This window comes from Electrona antarctica (genome assembly GCF_951216825.1).
Source record: "Electrona antarctica genome assembly, chromosome: 4".
NCBI classification, from domain to species: domain Eukaryota; kingdom Metazoa; phylum Chordata; class Actinopteri; order Myctophiformes; family Myctophidae; genus Electrona; species Electrona antarctica.
This window is the reverse complement of record NC_136809.1, coordinates 7,663,249-7,683,818: the sequence shown is the minus strand read 5'-3', so window position 1 is coordinate 7,683,818 and position 20,570 is coordinate 7,663,249. Positions and strand designations below refer to the sequence as shown.

Here is a 20,570-nt window from a genome sequence, read left to right as displayed (position 1 = left end):
ATCGCGATATTAGGCCCTCGATAACGATAATATCACGATATTCGATATATTGCGATATTTGCGATATATCGATATATTGTATGAAATGTCAACAACGATATATCACGATATCTGCAACTACAAAATACTTGGAACTGAAAAAATGCAGCATTTTGTATTCCCACAAAGCTGTTTGGAGACTTTGGACAAATCACCATCCAGTAATTCAGTACTTCTGGTTGCTGTGGAATCTGAGTGGGATTTGCTTTATTTTAGCTGTCATTTCCTCCTTTTCTAAACATGTTGTTCATCACTTCATTATGAACAACATTTCAAACATTTCCCCGATATTTTAATAATCAATATCGATTATGTATCGCGGGAGGACGTATCGATATATATCGCCATATCAATATTTCAGCACACCCCTAGTGTTCCCCCACTAAAGTTGGTATTTTGGTTACCTGTCTAAATCCCTTAAACACCTCCGTTACCCGTTATATTATGCATAGGTGTGGTTTGGGCGTTACAATAATTAAATCATATTTAACCAATCACCAGTCCACGTGCCATTGGCTTTAATAGATCCCTTATCCGTTACCCGTTAGTGCTATATTGCTTCATAGCCTTACGTGCTATAGCCCATGGAAGAGTGTTGCGTTGCTGTCCCCCCCACCCCCCCTCGTTGCGTTATTTTGTTTTCTCCACCCCGCACAGAGCCAAGAACACTCGTCTTTTCATTGAGTCACAACTCGCTCAAATTTTTAAATTTTTAAAAATTCAAAGTTCTGTGTAAACTGGTATATTGGTATATAGATCGAGCGTGTAGGCCGTCTCTACGAAACGGTATCAAGCGGAAAGGAAAGGTCGGTCAATTGGATTAAACGCCATTTGCTGCGGATGATGAAACTGAACGAACAAATACATGCGTGGAATCTCGCATAGTCTTTGACAATTATAAACACAATGGACACAAGGAAGGCACTCACTTCTGCTGATTATAGGAAAATTACAAAGAGAATAAGGAGAGATGACTTGGCTTACTCCAAGGACATCTCCATGCAGGCGCGCAGTCCGCGTCGCTCTACCAAACTAATTTGACAAGGCTTACGGGTATAAGTTACGGGTGGTTTTAAACTCCACTGTCGCTTTCCCAAATGTGTGTGACCAAAATAGCAATTTAGGGGAAAGCGTGCCAACACGCCCATGACCACACCTCTAGGCGCAAATAACGGGGTCGGCAAAAAATATAGCGGGTGACGCGGGACGAAAATACCATTAAGGGACAGAGAAAGCTCCTATATTCGTAATTTTCGGGCAGCGGCTGAATTGCGGGACGTGCTGCGGGTAAAGGCTGCGACAAAATTGGAGCCCCAAAATTAAGGATATTTTGTTGTCATTGAAGAATACGCTTTTGTCCACAATTCCATGCTGTATAACAGATAATTAAACGTTGATCAAAATAACTAATTGTGTAACAAGACTTCTTGCGAAATTAAGTAATGCGGATGTTTAACAATTTAACTCTTGAGAGCGTAACATGAAACAGAATCCATTTGGTTTCATCTTACGCTATCAAGAGTTAAAGATCTATAAAGGGTCCATTTGGTCACCAATTCTCCATCATTTTAGCTGCATGGGGACCACCTGGAACCTCCTCCGGACCACTGGTTGAGAACCACTGACTTAGAGCGTATAAATGTGCCCGCGAGGCTTCTTTGTATTCCAACATCACCACACAGGGCCGGATCTACCATATGGGCACTTTGGGCACGTGCCCAGGGGCCCTTGGGCACCAGGGGCCCCTCAAAAAAAAGAAAGGTTTTTTTTTTTAGCTCCACAGAAAATTTCCCTGCTAATCCGAATGAAATAAATGTTGTCTAAAAAGATTAGTGTTTTATTGTTGGTGAGAAGGGCAGCTGAAAAGTGCAATTGTGTGTAAAGCAGCAACAATGCGCTAGATTGGCTGTCACTCTGGTGGGGGGTAGGCGACTGGAAATAGGCCAATATAACGGCATAAAACTGCCCCAAAACGGCTCCGAAAATGTTCCTCGAGCGTGAAGGGGGCCCTTCGAGCTTCAGTGCCCAGGGGCCCTCAGAGGTGTTAATCCGGCCCTGTCACCACAGGCGGTGCCCGCATGCAAAATGTCACTTACTCTCTCTCTAATGCTGTGTGGAATGCTCAGGCCTCATACACACATGCAGAACGCATGTTCTGTGTTCTGTCTGTGTTTGATGGCCACCTCACTGAGGGGGCCATCAAACACAGACAGAACACAGAACATGCGTTCTGCATGTGTGTATGAGGCCCGACAGCACTGAGTTGATCCAGTCCGTCCAGTCACTGTGGGCATGCAGTTTAGACCTGCAGGCCGATTCTAAAAAATAAAAAAAAAGGCTTCTAAATCCTTCAGAAAAACCTCCTGTTTCTTTGTCAGTGGTGCTCAACCTTTTTCAAGGACCCCCAGAATTATCAGTATGTGGCCGCTGACCCCCATCTGAAAATATGTTGTTCCAGTAGACCCCCCCCCCCCCCCAGAAGCAAAGATTTGAGCTAAAATCGTTCACTCTGAAAGAATATATAATTATTATTATAGTATTATTCAAAGATTTGCGCCACATTTTCACAATTTTTCAATTATAGCAGATCTACAAGCTTGTAGCGCGGCACTTTGTGCCACGCTATGAGCTTGTAGATCTGCTATTTTTCAATAACTAAAGTAGGCCTATAAGTTAACATAATGCTTAAAACACCAAAAGGGGTTCCCGTCCTGGATGGGTTAATGATGTTTGGGAGACAAGAAACCTGGGGTTTTGTAATGTAGGTAATTTGTGTTTTTAGATATTTTAGTATTTCAAAGTGTCTGTGATGTCCTGGACACTGGGCTCACTGCTGGATTATACAATGACTCACTCACCCCACCTTGTGGAGAGGGAGAGGACTGTCTTACTGAGACAACATGTAGTCCAGGAAGGAAGGAAGTGAGACCAGTGTCCATGACATCACTGGCACTTTGAACTATACTAAAATATGTGACCCCTCACAGTAGTTTGATATACAAGGGGGCTATGGTCATTTTTCAGTTTTTTACATATTATGAAACTACATAATGTAAGCTTTCATATGATGTATTGTTCATTGAAATTGGAACAAAAATTAAGAAGATATGACCATCTGAAACTTGTTGAACTGGAAACCCCAAAGCAGAGAATTTCCCCTGCAAAGATTCGAAAGATGTTAGCACCTCTGGGCCCCAGGAATGGGTGTGACAATAGATACTTGTCTCCACCCCTAATGGCTTGCATAATCACTCCCCCACCCACTAACCACTCCCCCACTAGGTTAGCTGTCAGTGACAGATGAGTTGAGTGGACACTTAGTAGGCAGTGTGGGAAAGTACATGTTGTTTTACTTAAGTTAAAGTATCAATATTGCAATATAGAAATATAACTAACTGAGTTTTCAAATAAATACATGTGGAGTAAAACTACTTGCAGCCAACACTGCAAGTTGGCTATCATTTATTCCATGAAGTTACTTGTAATTTTAGACCCATGCTTTTAATTGCTAATTTAAAAAATGCCGTATGTTTACATTACATTATTATTAATATGTACAAAGGTACCTTTTTACCCCTAAATGCATGGCTTGAATCAGCCGTGCACTGATGTGAAAGAGTTAAAACCGTATACCAACAGAAAGTCAGGGAGGAAAATAGCTTAGACGTTTGCTATGATCCTTTCCACTTTTAAGAAGATCACACCAGGATTTGTACTACACTATGTCATCACATTCAATATTTGAGCTGTTCTTCTAACAACAACAATGTCATGGATTGATCAAATGATATAAAAGACGGATTTCACCGCGACGCGCGACCACGCGGACACGCAATGTTATTCATTCAGTATTGATCATCAGGGAGCAGCATTCAACGGTAATAAAGTTACAAAGATTTAAACACAGTGCTAAACCACACATAGCTACACGTGTTCACTGATATAAAGGGCAAAATAATGGATTACAAGTAACTAAAACAATGGACGCGGGCCGCTACGGGGAGCCAGTGTAGAGAACGGAGAAGGATGGTTGTGTGGGAGAACTTGGGGCGGTTGAACACCAGACGAGCCGCAGCTTTCTGAACAAGCTCCAGAGGTCTGATGGCAGATGCCGGAGCACCAGCAAGGAGGGAGTTGCAGTAGTCCAGGCGGGAGATGACGAGAGCCTGGATGAGCACCTGGGCTGCCTTCTCCGTGAGGAAGGGGCGAATCCTCCTGATGTTGTAGAGGAGGAATCTGCAGGACCTTGTCACTGATGCGATGTTTGCCGAGAACGTCAGTTGATCGTCCAGGGTCACACCCAGATTTTTCGCAGTCCGAGTTGAGGTCACCACAGCATTATCAATGGTGATGGCCATGTCTCGGTGCGGACAGCCCTTCCCCGGGAGGAACATCAGCTCGGTCTTGTCCAGGTTGAGCTTCAGGTGGTTTGTCGACATCCACGCCGAGATGTCAGCCAGACAAGCAGCAATGCGTGCCTCCACTTGGGTATCAGAGGGGGGGAATGAGAGGATCAGCTGGGTGTCATCGGCATAGCAGTGGTAGGAAAAGCCATGGGAGTGGATGACAGCACCCAGAGATGTAGTGTAGAGAGAGAAAAGAAGAGGACCCAGAACCGAGCCTTGGGGAACCCCAGTTGTGAGCCTGTGTGGTTCTGACACAGACCCTCTCAGCATCACCTGGTAGGAGCGACCCGTCAGGTAGGATGCAAACAGGGAGAGTGCAGAGCCTGAGACACCCATCCCCTCGAGGGTGGAGAGGAGGATCTGATGGTTCACCGTGTCGAACGCTGCAGACAGGTCCAGGAGTATCAGGACGGAGGAGAGAGAGTTCGCTCTAGCGGCATGGAGCGACTCCGTCACTGCCAGCAGGGCAGTCTCTGTCGAGTGACCCACTTTGAAACCAGACTGGTTGGAGTCCAGGAGGTTGTTCTGGTGGAGATAGGAGGACAGTTGTTTAAAGACAGCACGTTCGAGAGTTTTAGATAGGAAGGATAGAAGGGAAACCGGTCTGTAGTTCTTGATCTCAGAGGGGTCAAGTGTCGGTTTCTTCAGGAGGGGGGTGACTCTGGCAGTCTTGAAAGTAGAGGGAAAGTAGCCAGATGTCAGAGAGGTGTTAATAAGGTGGGTTAAGAAGGGAAGAAGTTCAGGTGCAATAGACTGCAACAGAGTGGATGGGACCGGGTCCAGAGAGCATGAGGTGGGGCGACTAGAGGTAACAAGGAGAAGGACCTCGTTAGGGGAGAGGGGAGAGAAGTGGGATAGAGAGGGGATGGGGGGGGGAAGAGGAGTAGATGAAGGTAGAGAGGGGGGGGTGGCAGGCAGACGGGTGTGGGCAGTGCGCAGGGCACCAGCCGGGGGAGGAGGGAAGGAGGATCGGATATCGTTCACCTTCTTGTCAAAGAAGTTGGCGAAATCGTCAGGGAGGAGGGACGAGGAGGGAGGAGGGGGTGGTGGTTGTAGGAGAGAGGAGAAAGTTTCAAAGAGTTTTTTAGGGTTGGAAGCAGAAGCCTGAATTTTAGTGCAGAAAAAAGCAGCTTTAGCAGCTGATAGAGAGGAGGAAAAAGTAGAAATGAGAGATTGGAAGGTGAGAAGGTCCTCCGGGAGGTTGCCCTTTCTCCATTTGCGCTCAGCCGCTCTCAGGCTCCGTCTCTCAGTCCGCACTGAGTCCGACAACCAGGGGGCAGGTGGAGTTTGGCGTGCAGGCCTGGTGGTGAGGGGACAGAGATGGTCGAGAGAAGAGGATAGAGTAGAGAAAAGAAGATCTGTGGCGGTATCAGGGGATAGAAGAGCAAAGGATTCAGGGGCAGGGAGAGCAGAGAGAACAGAAGAGGAAAGATCAGTGGAGGAAAGTGAGCGAAGATTGTGACGTGAGGAAATCATGTGGGTAGGGAGGGGCTGTGAGGGGGGAGAGGAGAGAGAGAGAGAGTAGGACATGAAGTAGTGATCAGAGAGTTTCTTACCCTTTTCACTGGAAAGAGGAGTGACAGACAGGTTAGCAATAGAGCAGCCTCTGGTGAAGATCAGGTCCAGTTGGTTGCCCGCCTCATGGGTAGGAGGAGATGGGGAAAGAACTAGGTCAAAGGCGGCGAGAAACGAAAGTAGTGGGTCTAGCTGCTTCTCAGTCGGGAGGTTGAAGTCACCCAGAAGGATGAATCCAGAGCCATCGACAGGGAAGTGGGAGACTAGATGGTCCAGCTCCTCCAGGAAGCCACCAGCAGGGCCCGGTGGGCGATAAACAGCTGCAATGGTGAGCTTGACTGGATGGGAAACAGTGACCACATGAAATTCAAATGAGGTAGGAGAGAATAGTGACAGTGAAACAGGAGAGTATTTCCATTTTCTGGAAATGAGCAGACCAACCCCACCACCTGTCCGCACGGCTCTGGGAGTGTGAGAGAAAGAGTACACATCTGACAGAGCCGCGGGCGTAGCAGTGTTTTCTGGTCTGATCCAGGTCTCAGTCAGAGCAAGGAAGTTAAGGGAGAGCAAGGAGGCGTAGGCTGAGATGAAAGCAGATTTGCCTTCCACCACAGCCGAGTGGCAATTCCAAAGCCCTCCCGTTACCACTTGCTCGACGTGAGTTGAAAGAGTAGGATAGATGAGATTAGTTGTGTCGCGACATCTGGGTGTAACCCAGTGTTTGTGCGACCGCCAGGAAGAAGAGAGGACAGGAATAGGAAGAAAACACATTGTAGATCACTAAACATATACTACAATACACTACTATATATGTCACTAATCAATGCTACAGCTTATCGTTCAGTGACGAAGTCGGACTTTGACAAAGTCGCCTGTCGCCTTTGTTCGCCTGGCCTTTGACAAAGTCGCCTGTCGCCTTTGTTCACCTGGCCTTTGACAAAGTCGCCTGTCGCCTTTGTTCGCCTGGCCTTTGACAAAGTCGCCTGTCGCCTTTGTTCGCCTGGCCTTTGACAAAGTCGCCTGTCGCCTTTGTTCGCCTGGCCTTTGACAAAGTCGCCTGTCGCCTTTGTTCGCCTGGCCTTTGACAAAGTCGCCTGTCGCCTTTGTTCGCCTGGCCTTTGACAAAGTCGCCTGTCGCCTTTGTTCGCCTGGCCTTTGACAAAGTCGCCTGTCGCCTTTGTTCGCCTGGCCTTCGTTTGCTGGCCGCCGCTTAACAGCTGACGCTTTCACCTGGTGGTATAAGGCCAATCCAACTGATTGCTAATCGTCTGCCAGGAGTGCTGGCTAAACCACTCACTTCACACTTCACAAGGAAATCAAGTGGCCTATACTACTTATCAAGTGGCCTATTACAGGGTGAAACTAATTAAACTAGTCTACTAGCCTACTGTTTGAACACAAACAATACAACTATAAACTACTGACTACCACACAAGCTAATAATATAATACTAATACAAAAGTACTTAGAGTAACACTAACAGCAGTTTGCTAAAATACAGAATAATGCTACTTACTCAACTAGACAGGTCAGGAGCTCTGTTCACTTCAAATGTTGGTTATACACTGAAGAGAATACTCCCAGCCTGGCTACTTATCCCTTGAGTTGTGCTGGCTAAACCACTCACTTCACACTTCACAAGGAAATCAAGTGGCCTATACTACTTATCAAGTGGCCTATTACAGGGTGAAACTAATTAAACTAGTCTACTAGCCTACTGTTTGAACACAAACAATACAACTATAAACTACTGACTACCACACAAGCTAATAATATAATACTAATACAAAAGTACTTAGAGTAACACTAACAGCAGTTTGCTAAAATACAGAATAATGCTACTTACTCAACTAGACAGGTCAGGAGCTCTGTTCACTTCAAATGTTGGTTATACACTGAAGAGAATACTCCCAGCCTGGCTACTTATCCCTTGAGTTGTGCTGGCTAAACCACTCACTTCACACTTCACAAGGAAATCAAGTGGCCTATACTACTTATCAAGTGGCCTATTACAGGGTGAAACTAATTAAACTAGTCTACTAGCCTACTGTTTGAACACAAACAATACAACTATAAACTACTGACTACCACACAAGCTAATAATATAATACTAATACAAAAGTACTTAGAGTAACACTAACAGCAGTTTGCTAAAATACAGAATAATGCTACTTACTCAACTAGACAGGTCAGGAGCTCTGTTCACTTCAAATGTTGGTTATACACTGAAGAGAATACTCCCAGCCTGGCTACTTATCCCTTGAGTTGTGCTGGCTAAACCACTCACTTCACACTTCACAGGGAAATCAAGTGGCCTATACTACTTATCAAGTGGCCTATTACAGGGTGAAACTAATTAAACTAGTCTACTAGCCTACTGTTTGAACACAAACAATACAACTATAAACTACTGACTACCACACAAGCTAATAATATAATACTAATACAAAAGTACTTAGAGTAACACTAACAGCAGTTTGCTAAAATACAGAATAATGCTACTTACTCAACTAGACAGGTCAGGAGCTCTGTTCACTTCAAATGTTGGTTATACACTGAAGAGAATACTCCCAGCCTGGCTACTTATCCCTTGAGTTGTGCTGGCTAAACCACTCACTTCACACTTCACAAGGAAATCAAGTGGCCTATACTACTTATCAAGTGGCCTATTACAGGGTGAAACTAATTAAACTAGTCTACTAGCCTACTGTTTGAACACAAACAATACAACTATAAACTACTGACTACCACACAAGCTAATAATATAATACTAATACAAAAGTACTTAGAGTAACACTAACAGCAGTTTGCTAAAATACAGAATAATGCTACTTACTCAACTAGACAGGTCAGGAGCTCTGTTCACTTCAAATGTTGGTTATACACTGAAGAGAATACTCCCAGCCTGGCTACTTATCCCTTGAGTTGTGCTGGCTAAACCACTCACTTCACACTTCACAAGGAAATCAAGTGGCCTATACTACTTATCAAGTGGCCTATTACAGGGTGAAACTAATTAAACTAGTCTACTAGCCTACTGTTTGAACACAAACAATACAACTATAAACTACTGACTACCACACAAGCTAATAATATAATACTAATACAAAAGTACTTAGAGTAACACTAACAGCAGTTTGCTAAAATACAGAATAATGCTACTTACTCAACTAGACAGGTCAGGAGCTCTGTTCACTTCAAATGTTGGTTATACACTCGGTCTAGATACCGGAAGGTTCCCAGTTCGAATCAGCCGTCCGACACGTTAAAATTACCACCGCTGAAATGCCCTTGAACAAGGCATCAACCACTACGATGAAATGTGTTCTATGAGCAGGGCCTGGCTGGAAACAAGCTCTTGAGCTTAGCCCAGATACCCTGGGTAAATATAGATTTCATTTCATTTCATTTCATTAGTGTGGAGACCACAAACACAAAACTGGCAGCGACTTTTTTTTCTTCAGTGGACGAACACTGCAACGAATCTGAACGGCTTGAGCTGGAGAACAAAGAGCCAATCGAAACGACTCTATGTAAATACGTGTAGGAATGTTCACACCCCCAAAATGCGCAAATAAACTGTAAATACAGAGACACTTTTGCAATGTAATTACAACGACTTAATGACACTAAAACAACTTTCTGATGGAATAAAAACATTCTTTAACATTCCAACTGTGTTAATGTGGCAAAAAAAAAAAAAAAAAAAAGCTATTTTGGTCTATTGTGGAGTTTCATTAGAGCCGACTTGTGGTTGAAAATACTGTGAGGGGTCACATATATATAAACACATTTTACACACATAAAATCCCAGGAATCTGCCAGCTATATGTATATATATATCATATATAGCTGAAAATCAGGTTTTAACATTGGTCTGGTTGCTTGGCAACGCCTCCGTCAGCCCCAGCACCAGGATCTTTGCATACGGCCGCCATTTACCTCCAGTCAAAGCAGGATTTTCAATGCCTCATTTCTCTGCAACTACGAGCGCTGTCCATGGTTCGGATGTCATCTGTGATTCTGTACCGCATCGCTCCCGACATGTTGACGTTTCATCTGTGATTCTGTACCGCATCGCTCCCGACATGTTGACGTTTCATCTGTGATTCTGTACCGCATCGCTCCCGACATGTTGACGTTTCTGTACCGCATCGCTCCCGACATGTTGACGTTTCTGTGATTCTGTACCGCATCGCTCCCGACATGTTGACGTTTCTGTGATTCTGTACCGCATCGCTCCCGACATGTTGACGTTTCTGTGATTCTGTACCGCATCGCTCCCGACATGTTGACGTTTCTGTGATTCTGTACCGCATCGCTCCCGACATGTTGACGTTTCTGTGATTCTGTACCGCATCGCTCCCGACATGTTGACGTTTCTGTGATTCTGTACCGCATCGCTCCCGACATGTTGACGTTTCTGTGATTCTGTACCGCATCGCTCCCGACATGTTGACGTTTCATCTGTGATTCTGTACCGCATCGCTCCCGACATGTTGACGTTTCATCTGTGATTCTGTACCGCATCGCTCCCGACATGGTGACGTTTCATCTGTGATTCTGTACCGCATCGCTCCCGACATGTTGACGTTTCATCTGTGATTCTGTACCGCATCGCTCCCGACATGTTGACGTTTCATCTGTGATTCTGTACCGCATCGCTCCCGACATGTTGACGTTTCTGTGATTCTGTACCGCATCGCTCCCGACATGTTGACGTTTCTGTGATTCTGTACCGCATCGCTCCCGACATGTTGACGTTTCATCTGTGATTCTGTACCGCATCGCTCCCGACATGTTGACGTTTCATCTGTGATTCTGTACCGCATCGCTCCCGACATGTTGACGTTTCATCTGTGATTCTGTACCGCATCGCTCCCGACATGTTGACGTTTCTGTGATTCTGTACCGCATCGCTCCCGACATGTTGACGTTTCTGTGATTCTGTACCGCATCGCTCCCGACATGTTGACGTTTCTGTGATTCTGTACCGCATCGCTCCCGACATGTTGACGTTTCTGTGATTCTGTACCGCATCGCTCCCGATATGTTGACGTTTCTGTGATTCTGTACCGCATCGCTCCCGACATGTTGACGTTTCTGTGATTCTGTACCGCATCGCTCCCGACATGTTGACGTTTCTGTGATTCTGTACCGCATCGCTCCCGACATGTTGACGTTTCTGTGATTCTGTACCGCATCGCTCCCGACATGTTGACGTTTCTGTGATTCTGTACCGCATCGCTCCCGACATGTTGACGTTTCTGTGATTCTGTACCGCATCGCTCCCGACATGTTGACGTTTCATCTGTGATTCTGTACCGCATCGCTCCCGACATGTTGACGTTTCTGTGATTCTGTACCGCATCGCTCCCGACATGTTGACGTTTCATCTGTGATTCTGTACCGCATCGCTCCCGACATGTTGACGTTACATCTGTGATTCTGTACCGCATCGCTCCCGACATGTTGACGTTTCATCTGTGATTCTGTACCGCATCGCTCCCGACATGTTGACGTTTCATCTGTGATTCTGTACCGCATCGCTCCCGACATGTTGACGTTTCTGTGATTCTGTACCGCATCGCTCCCGCCATGTTGACGTTTCTGTGATTCTGTACCGCATCGCTCCCGACATGTTGACGTTTCTGTGATTCTGTACCGCATCGCTCCCGACATGTTGACGTTTCTGTACCGCATCGCTCCCGACATGTTGACGTTTCTGTGATTCTGTACCGCATCGCTCCCGACATGTTGACGTTTCTGTGATTCTGTACCGCATCGCTCCCGACATGTTGACGTTTCTGTGATTCTGTACCGCATCGCTCCCGACATGTTGACGTTTCTGTGATTCTGTACCGCATCGCTCCCGACATGTTGACGTTTCATCTGTGATTCTGTACCGCATCGCTCCCGACATGTTGACGTTTCTGTGATTCTGTACCGCATCGCTCCCGACATGTTGACGTTTCATCTGTGATTCTGTACCGCATCGCTCCCGACATGTTGACGTTTCTGTGATTCTGTACCGCATCGCTCCCGCCATGTTGACGTTTCTGTGATTCTGTACCGCATCGCTCCCGCCATGTTGACGTTTCTGTGATTCTGTACCGCATCGCTCCCGACATGTTGACGTTTCATCTGTGATTCTGTACCGCATCGCTCCCGACATGTTGACGTTTCTGTGATTCTGTACCACATCGCTCCCGACATGTTGACGTTTCTGTGATTCTGTACCGCATCGCTCCCGACATGGTGACGTTTCTGTGATTCTGTACCGCATCGCTCCCGACATGTTGACGTTTCTGTGATTCTGTACCGCATCGCTCCCGACATGTTGACGTTTCATCTGTGATTCTGTACCGCATCGCTCCCGACATGTTGACGTTTCTGTGATTCTGTACCGCATCGCTCCCGACATGTTGACGTTTCATCTGTGATTCTGTACCGCATCGCTCCCGACATGGTGACGTTTCTGTGATTCTGTACCGCATCGCTCCCGACATGTTGACGTTTCTGTGATTCTGTACCGCATCGCTCCCGACATGTTGACGTTTCTGGCGAAAGATAAACAGCGTAAGCTAACGCTAATAATAGTTTAATAGTTTTGGTTTAATAATAAACCATATGGACCTATATGGGTCCATTTGGTTTCATTTCATGCCCTTGAGATTTAAATTATGAATTAATTTACAAGAAGTCTACACATTCAGAGAGAGAATGTAGAAGAATTGTAATTTCTGATCAACGTTTGCCTGTTATCTCTCCTATAATGCCACAATAATACAGCATGGAATTGTGGACAGAATCTTCTCCGACGATGACAAAATATTCAACGTTTTGGGTCTGAGAGGCTGAATCTCAGTAAATGGTGCAGGTCCGTGGTGCAAAGGCCAAATAAAGAATGGGCCTTGATATGAATAAAAGTGTTGAAACCCACTGCGCTAGGGGGACTAAGGGGGTGGGCTCATGTATGCACGCACCATGCACTTTGTGCTTTCCTGTAATTGCTGCGTTTAATCTTAAAGGTACATTCAGTGATTTCACTTAACACTAGGATGTCTGAATTTTTTTTACTACTACTATGACGGCTAACGGTCAGGATGACCGTGTTTTTCGTGCTATTTGATTGGCCATTCTCTCCCCCACTCCTAATGATCTTCACACCTCTCTCTGCACCCGTTGACGGCTTGCCATTGTCTTCTAAATGTTACATTCCAACTATAATTCAAGGCAGCAGTTTCAACTCGACAGGACAACTCAAGTTATTTTTTATGTTTTATTTCAGTTTACCAAACTATAATTATAGTGACGGTGTGAGCGCTATATTGAATACCCTTGCGCAGCAAACACTGTCCGACTTTGTATTTGTACAGCCAGAGCCAGGCACATTGCTCAGAGTCAGACGAAATACGACATTAGTTATATATTGTCATTTTTATATAGAGGGGGAAACATCGATGTAATTAATATATATTTGATTGATTGTGCCAAAAAAAGGAAAGAGCTGTGCGTGCGTGCGTGCAAATCAGAAAAGTTTACAGACAAAGGAGTTGGGAGTTTTGGAGCGGCTAGCCTTCTATATAATGCTGCGCACATATTAGCCTATATATATTTTAAAAATACCCAGCATAATTTTTGGGAAGGCTAAGCCTGGCCTAGCCTTACATACCCGCCGCCTATGATCGATGTAATTTATATATATTTGATTTATTGTGACAGCAGAGAGTTCCGTAGCAGCAGCACGGTTTATATATACACCATAGGATAGATCAAGTCATGTGACGCATCACCGCCACAAATAGTGCTACAGCGTTATCTAAAATGCACTTCCGCATACCTCACCGTCAGTTACTTGGATATTTTCTCCCTCTCCACGAGAGAGGGAGAGAGAGAGAGGGAGAGAGAAAAAAAGAGAGCTGTGATGCGTGGAAATCAGTTCCACTGGTCGCGTGCAGAAAAGTTTACAGACAAAGAAGGACGGACAGAACTGTTCTTCTGACTGACAAAACATTTAGAAGTTCTGGACGTCTATCGGATTGGACTGATTTCAAACACTGTCATTTTTATTTGGCATCGCGCTGATTCGCGCATCGGCGAGCATTCTCGCTCCAAACAAAGGAAATGTCGGTCGGGTCAAACAGACCATGCTATAAACTTTATTATTCCAGGATAATTGATTCATTTTTATCATCGCCACCTTACATAATTATGCTATAAAGATGGCGTGTATAGTCAACATGTATTTATATCTATTGAGCTATGCGTTTGGTTGAAACAATACGCCAGTCAGTCAACACACCATATTTCACCATATTTATTTTTTCGTTTCGAGAAATAAAGTCAGACATCGTTATTTCTGCAAACCGCATATAACAAATATAACATCTAAAACAACAAACTTACATTCGTAATGTAAGTTTGCCTACATGTGGAAGTAGCCTAGTTGGAATGCAAATGACACATTAGCTTGAACAATGCCCGTCTCCAGCCGGGAGGGAGGTGTGAACAGCACTGCTTGCGGGGGAGAAAGGGTGAGGAGTCTATAGAGCGGTCCCACGGACCGAAAAAGAGCAGACATTTTAGTAGAATTATGTCTAAAATCATATTTCCAAAACGTTTCAGATGGAAAAAAAACAGAGATGGTTTGAATCTAACATTTAGAAAAAGTCATGCAAGGGGAACTTTCTCAGGACTTCATGGGCAAAGAAAATCCACTTCAAAATTTCAAAATCGGTCAGCCAGACCGCTCCGACGCGCTAGTGTTAATTCAACTATCACTTATTTTTTCTTATTTTTTGGATAATCCTCCCTACTATAAAGTGTGCTGACCATATAAGGAGTTCCTCCCTGTCCCCAGTGAGCCCCTGGGGTCAAAAAACCCTAGTTTCGGTTTGGGCTTTGGGTGGCAAAGCTTTCATCCAATCAGGATGAGAGGTGCCTTCCTCCAATCATGATCGAGTGTGGCTGGCATTGGTGCGCGTGCTGTTGGTCTGTTGTACTTCCCCCACTGGGGAGCGTGTGCATGTGCACATCTTGTTACCGGGTGGACCGGGTTTTTTTCCAAATCACCCAAATCACTGAATGCTCCTTTAAATGGCTAATTCTCCTCTCAAATTTAAAAAGTCTAATTATGTGTTAACTGAAGTGGATGACACCACGCACGCCAGGGATTATAGTGCAGTGTTTCAGATACAGTTGAAGAGTTCCCCTCTAAAACCAAACAACAAATTATCTGAAGTTCATCATCATTAACATCTCTTAAAGTAAAACGTAAATAAATATTATCCGCTCGATCGTCATCCGAGAGTTTTAACCCATTCTGGGCGGGAACCCCTTTTGGTGTTTTAAGCATTATGTTATACTTTAGCTGTTGAAAAATAGCAGATCTACAAGCTCATAGCGCGGCACGCTACGAGCTTGTAGATCTGCTATTTTTGAAAAATCGTGAAAATGTGCACGGCGCAAATCTTTGAATATATTTATTCTTTCAGAGCGAACATTTTTAACTCAAATCTTTGCTTCCGGGGGGAGGTCCCTAGAACAACATATTTTCAGATGGGGGTCCGTGGCCAAATTCAGATCATTCTGGGGGTCCTTGGCATGAAAAAGGTTGAGCACCACTGACATAGAAACATTTTTTTTAGAATCGTCCTCAGGTCTAAATGGGTTTAACAATGATAGGCCTATCTAAGGTAGACTTTTCTATACAGTCTATCTTTGGAACGAGAGCCTCTTGTTGATTCCTGTCAGCGGGGGACGTGAACCATGATGCAGTACTCGTTACGTCGCCAGACATGCTGCTCTCCCTCAGCTGTAGTGTGAGCACTTACACAGTTGTTGCTGAAGTCAGGGCACAGTGCTTCTACAGCGCTGTCTGGCGCTCTCACAGTCTTTAACTGGCTATTATGTGGTGTGCCCGGCTGCACACGCCACTCGGAGCTCGGCCTGTCTCCCCTGGTGATTGCTCTGTCTGAGGCGATCATGTCAGCGTGATCGTTTCGCCAGCCTGGGGAGCCCAGATGCGTTCCCTTGGACATAGCCTACTGTCAGTCTGGAGTCACTGGTACATGACATGAGAGTGTGTGTGTGTGTGTGTGTGTGTGTGTGTGTGTGTGTGTGTGTGTGTGTGTGTGTGTGTGTGTGTGTGTGTGTGTGTGTGTGTGTGTGTGTGTGTGTGTGTGTGTGTGTGTGTGTGTGTGTGTGTGTGTGTGTGTGTGTGTGTGTGTGTGTGCGTGCGCAATGCTGCTGTCATGCACTTTATAATTCCCTTCACCTGCTGGTGAGACTCTGGGATAAACGTGAAGTTTGTGTGAGTGTGTTTGTGTGTGTGTGAGCCCTTGCGTGCACGTGCGTGTGTGTGTGCGTGCGTGCTTGCGTGCGTGTGTGCTTGCATAATGTACAAGCGCATCTGAGTCATATCTATCTATAGACAGTTACAGTACCTCCCTGATCTCCTTTCTATCTGTCTGTCTCTCTCTGTCTCTCTGTCTCTCTGTCTCTGTCTCTCTCGCTCACATGCCCTTATTAAAAAAAAATCTCACTTTCTTTCCCTAATTGCTGTTTCCTTGTGTTGTCATTCACTCAAATCAGCCAACGCTGGGGAGCTGGAAGTACATTCACTAAAAACAGCCGGGGACAATAACGATCCACACGTCCCAAACTCTTCTCCCTTCTGGCTCCAAAACTATGGAAAACTATCAGAACAGAATCCCAATCTTCCGCCGTAGTCTGACATCAGACTCCATCTTAGCCCGTAGCACTTGTCGTAGAGCCTCGACGACCTTACAGGCGCATGCGAAGGCTCAACTTATGTAACTTTGATAGCATTTTATGTAGACATAGCACTCTATAGTGTGTATACGCATAGTGTCATTATATATAGATATTCCACTGTTCCACTATTCCACGGTTCTTAGCTTACGTATGATTCTCTTGATGTTTTTTTTATGTATTTGATACCATGTTTTTGTTCTTGCTTACTGTAAAGGACGGGAACCTTTTTTTGGTGTTTTAAGCATTATGTTATACTTTTAGGTATTGGAAAATAGCAGATCTACAAGCTCATAGCGTGGCACTTTGCTATTTTTGACAAATCTTGAAAATGTGTTGCAAATCTTTGAATATATATTCTTTCAGAGCGAACGTTTTTTTTCCTTCAAATCTTTGCTTCTGGGGGGAGTCCCTGGAACAACATATTTTCAGATGGGGGTCGGCGGCCAATTACATATATATTTTTGGGGGTCCTTGACATGAAAATGTTTGAGAAGGACCGACATAGAAAAAGTCAGGATTTAGAAGCCATTTTTTTTAATCAGCCTCAGGTCTATATGGGTTAAGAGCTAAATGTCTAAATTGTAAATGTTTCATTGCTGCTTCCCCCTCCCTCCTCCTCCTCCTCCTCCTCCCCCTCCTCCTCCTCCTCCGTGCAGCTCCGGAGGAGTTCGCGACCTTGGCGGAGTTGGAGGACACGTTGCTGAAGAACCTGTTCCGAGGCTACCAGAAGTGGGTGCGGCCGGTGCTGCACGCCAACGACACCATCACCGTGCGCTTCGGACTCAAGATCTCCCAGCTGGTCGATGTGGTGAGGAGGACGCGCACGCACGCACGCACGCACGCACGCACGCACGCACGCACGCACGCACGCATGCACGCACGCACGCACGCACGCACGCACGAATATCTAATTTCTGTTTTGGGTCATGGGCTGCAAAGTTTGCGAACTACTGCTTTTGAGGATGCTGCTTTGACTTACACCAGTGCTTTTCTGAGATTTAGCCTCTCAGACCCAAGACTTTGAATATTTTTTGTTTGTCCACATCTCCATGCTGTATTGATGTTGGTACCATAGGAGAGACAACAGGCAAACGTCAAAATAGTATTAGTAGCCATTAGTAGCCTAATGCAGATGTTTAATACCGGTAATGTAACTCCTGAGAGCGTAAAATTAAACCAAATGGACCCGTAAGGGTCTTTGTATTGTCTGAACGCACCATAAGGGTCCATTTGGTTCCCAACTATCATTTAGTTGGGGACCACCTGGAACCCCTTCAAGGACCACTGGTGGTCCCCGGACCACTGGTTGAAAACCACTGACTCATTCCATGATGTCCTTACAGTAACCCCAACCCTAGCCTCACACACACACACACACACACACACACACACACACACACACACACACACACACACACACACACACACACACAATGGTGGGGGATGCCCCACCATAGTTCACAACTTCACCAGCATAAATCATAGATGGTTGGACAGGTGGACTGAGAGAAAGTTACAGTTGGGTGCCACCGATATTGAGCGTCGCAGTCCCGCCTCCTACCCTGGACCAGGAAATGAAACCCAATGCATTATTCTCATAGACATTTTTTTTTTTTTTTTTTTTTTAAGATATTGTTTTGCGGCTTACGCCTTTTATTGGTTTTTGAAGGGACATACAGTAGGCTGACAGGAAACGGGAGAGAGATGGGGGAAGACATGCAGTAAAGGCCGTGTCGGGCTCGGGAGTCGAACCCGCGGCACACTGCGACTGGATTACCAGTCGGGTGCCCAGACGGTTACGCCACCGCCTGGGCTCATAGACATTTCTTAAAGTATTTATTTAAAGACGGTTACGCCGCGGACAAAGCCAACTCGAGTCGTGACAACTCATGACAACACAAACAATATTTTGGACCAAACAAATAATTAGAAAGAAGAAAAAAATGGCAGGTTACAACACTTTTTTTGTTGTTTTTCTTCTTTGTAATTATTTGTTTGGTCCAAAATATTGTTTGGGTTGTCATGAGTTGTCACGACTCGAGTTGGCTTTGTCCGCGGCGTAACCGTCTTTAAATAAATACTTTAAGAAATGTCTATGAGAATAATGCATTGGATTTCATTTCCTGGTCCAGGGTAGGAGGCGGGACTGCGACGCTCTATAGTCCCTTATCATTTGACCCATTTAGGCCTGACCTCAAAATCTTAAAAAATCCTTCTAAATCCTCCAGTTTTCTGAAATAAATATTTTCACGATTTTTCAAAAATAGCAGACCTACAAGCTCGTAGCACGCCACTCGGTGGCGCGCTATGAGCTTGTAGATCTGCTATTTTTCAATAGCTAAATTATAACAATGTTTAAAACACCAAAAGGGGTTCCCGTCCAAAATGGGTTAACTGTCCTTTTGCGCAGATCACGCAAACCTCAGCAAAAAGAAAAGGACAATATCGATGGCCTCCAACTGTTCTTGCAAGACCAGAACAGTTGATTCTCCAGTGATTAACAGTAGAGTGAACACAGTCGAGTATAGTAGAGAAAGGGCAAAAGTTTAGTTGAAAGTTGATCGTGGAAAAAAAATCACACCCGTGTGAACTGAGTGGTGTAAGGTCTTATATAGACTGATCAACTGTGGTCTGACGTAATGTCTGACGTAATGAAATCACACCCGTGTGAACTGGGTGACCATAGCAACCATGCTCATTTTTTGGTACGAACAGACACGTAAACTAACATTGGTACGAACAGACACGTAAACTAACATTGGTACGAACAGACACGTAAACTAACAAAGCCAGTTGTAGTAGTGGTTTACACCACTCAAAAATAAGGATATATAATTCAGAGAGGAAGCAAAAGCTGGCACAGTGTGTGTACAGTAGATTCTGCGTGAAGCAGTTTACTTTGAGGTAATCTTATTTACTCTTAAATGCGACATAGATCAATTTTGTCTCGTCTGCCATAGACTTGCCCCGGACGGTGAAGGCATAGATAGAGAGTAGGGATCACGACGTATATACATGTCGTAACGGTATAGTGGAGCTGAGTGGACAGCAGGATAGGGGAGCTGAGTGGACAGCAGGATAGGGGAGCTGAGTGGACAGTAGGATAGGGGAGCTGAGTGGACAGCAGGATAGGGGAGCTGAGTGGACAGCAGGATAGGGGAGCTGAGTGGACAGCAGGATAGGGGAGCTGAGTGGACAGCAGGATAGGGGAGCTGAGTGGACAGCAGGATAGGGGAGCTGAGTGGACAGCAGGATAGGGGAGCTGAGTGGACAGCAGGATAGGGGAGCTGAGTGGACAGCAGGATAGGGGAGCTGAGTGGACAGCAGGATAGGGGAGCTGAGTGGACAGCAGGATAGGGGAGCTGAGTGGACAGCAGATCTGGAATTGAAAGCATACATCTCGTTAGCGGGTATTATATGGATTCTCCCTGGAGGAGTTGTGGTGTTGATTGAGTTTAACCCATTTTGGGCGGGAATCCCTTTAAGCATTATGTTATACTTTAGCTATTGAAAAACAGCAGACCTACAAGCTCATAGCGCGGCACCGAGTGCCGCGCTACGAGCTTGTAGGTCTGCTATTTTTGAAAAATTGTGAAAATGTAGGGCAAATCTTTGAATATATATTCTTTCAGAGCCAACGTTTTTAACTCAAACCTTTGCTTCTGGGGGGTCCCTGGAATAACATATTTTCAGATGGGGGTCGGTGGCCAATAACATATAATCTTGGGGGTCCTTGACATGAAAATGAACCATGGACATAGAAACATGGGTTTTTCAGAAAACTGTCAGGATTTAGAAGGCATTTGTAGAATCTATAGTCTCAGGTCTCAA

The 20,570-nt window shown here is 45.2% G+C and overlaps 1 protein-coding gene across 3 annotated transcripts in view; it reads left to right on the top strand.

Annotated features, from left to right (window-relative positions):
• The window catches only part of LOC306921610 (neuronal acetylcholine receptor subunit non-alpha-3-like), a 101,595-nt gene that overhangs the window by 68,272 nt on the left and 12,753 nt on the right, over positions 1-20,570 (top strand). For all 3 annotated transcript variants that reach the window (XM_079498820.1, XM_079498821.1, XM_079498819.1), the window contains exon 2: positions 17,396-17,547. Coding sequence is in view for 1 of the 3 variants with exons in the window: in XM_079498819.1 (XP_079354945.1) it covers positions 17,396-17,547 (152 nt within the window). In the remaining 2 variants the exon portion in view is untranslated. The remainder of the gene's footprint in view (positions 1-17,395; positions 17,548-20,570) is intronic.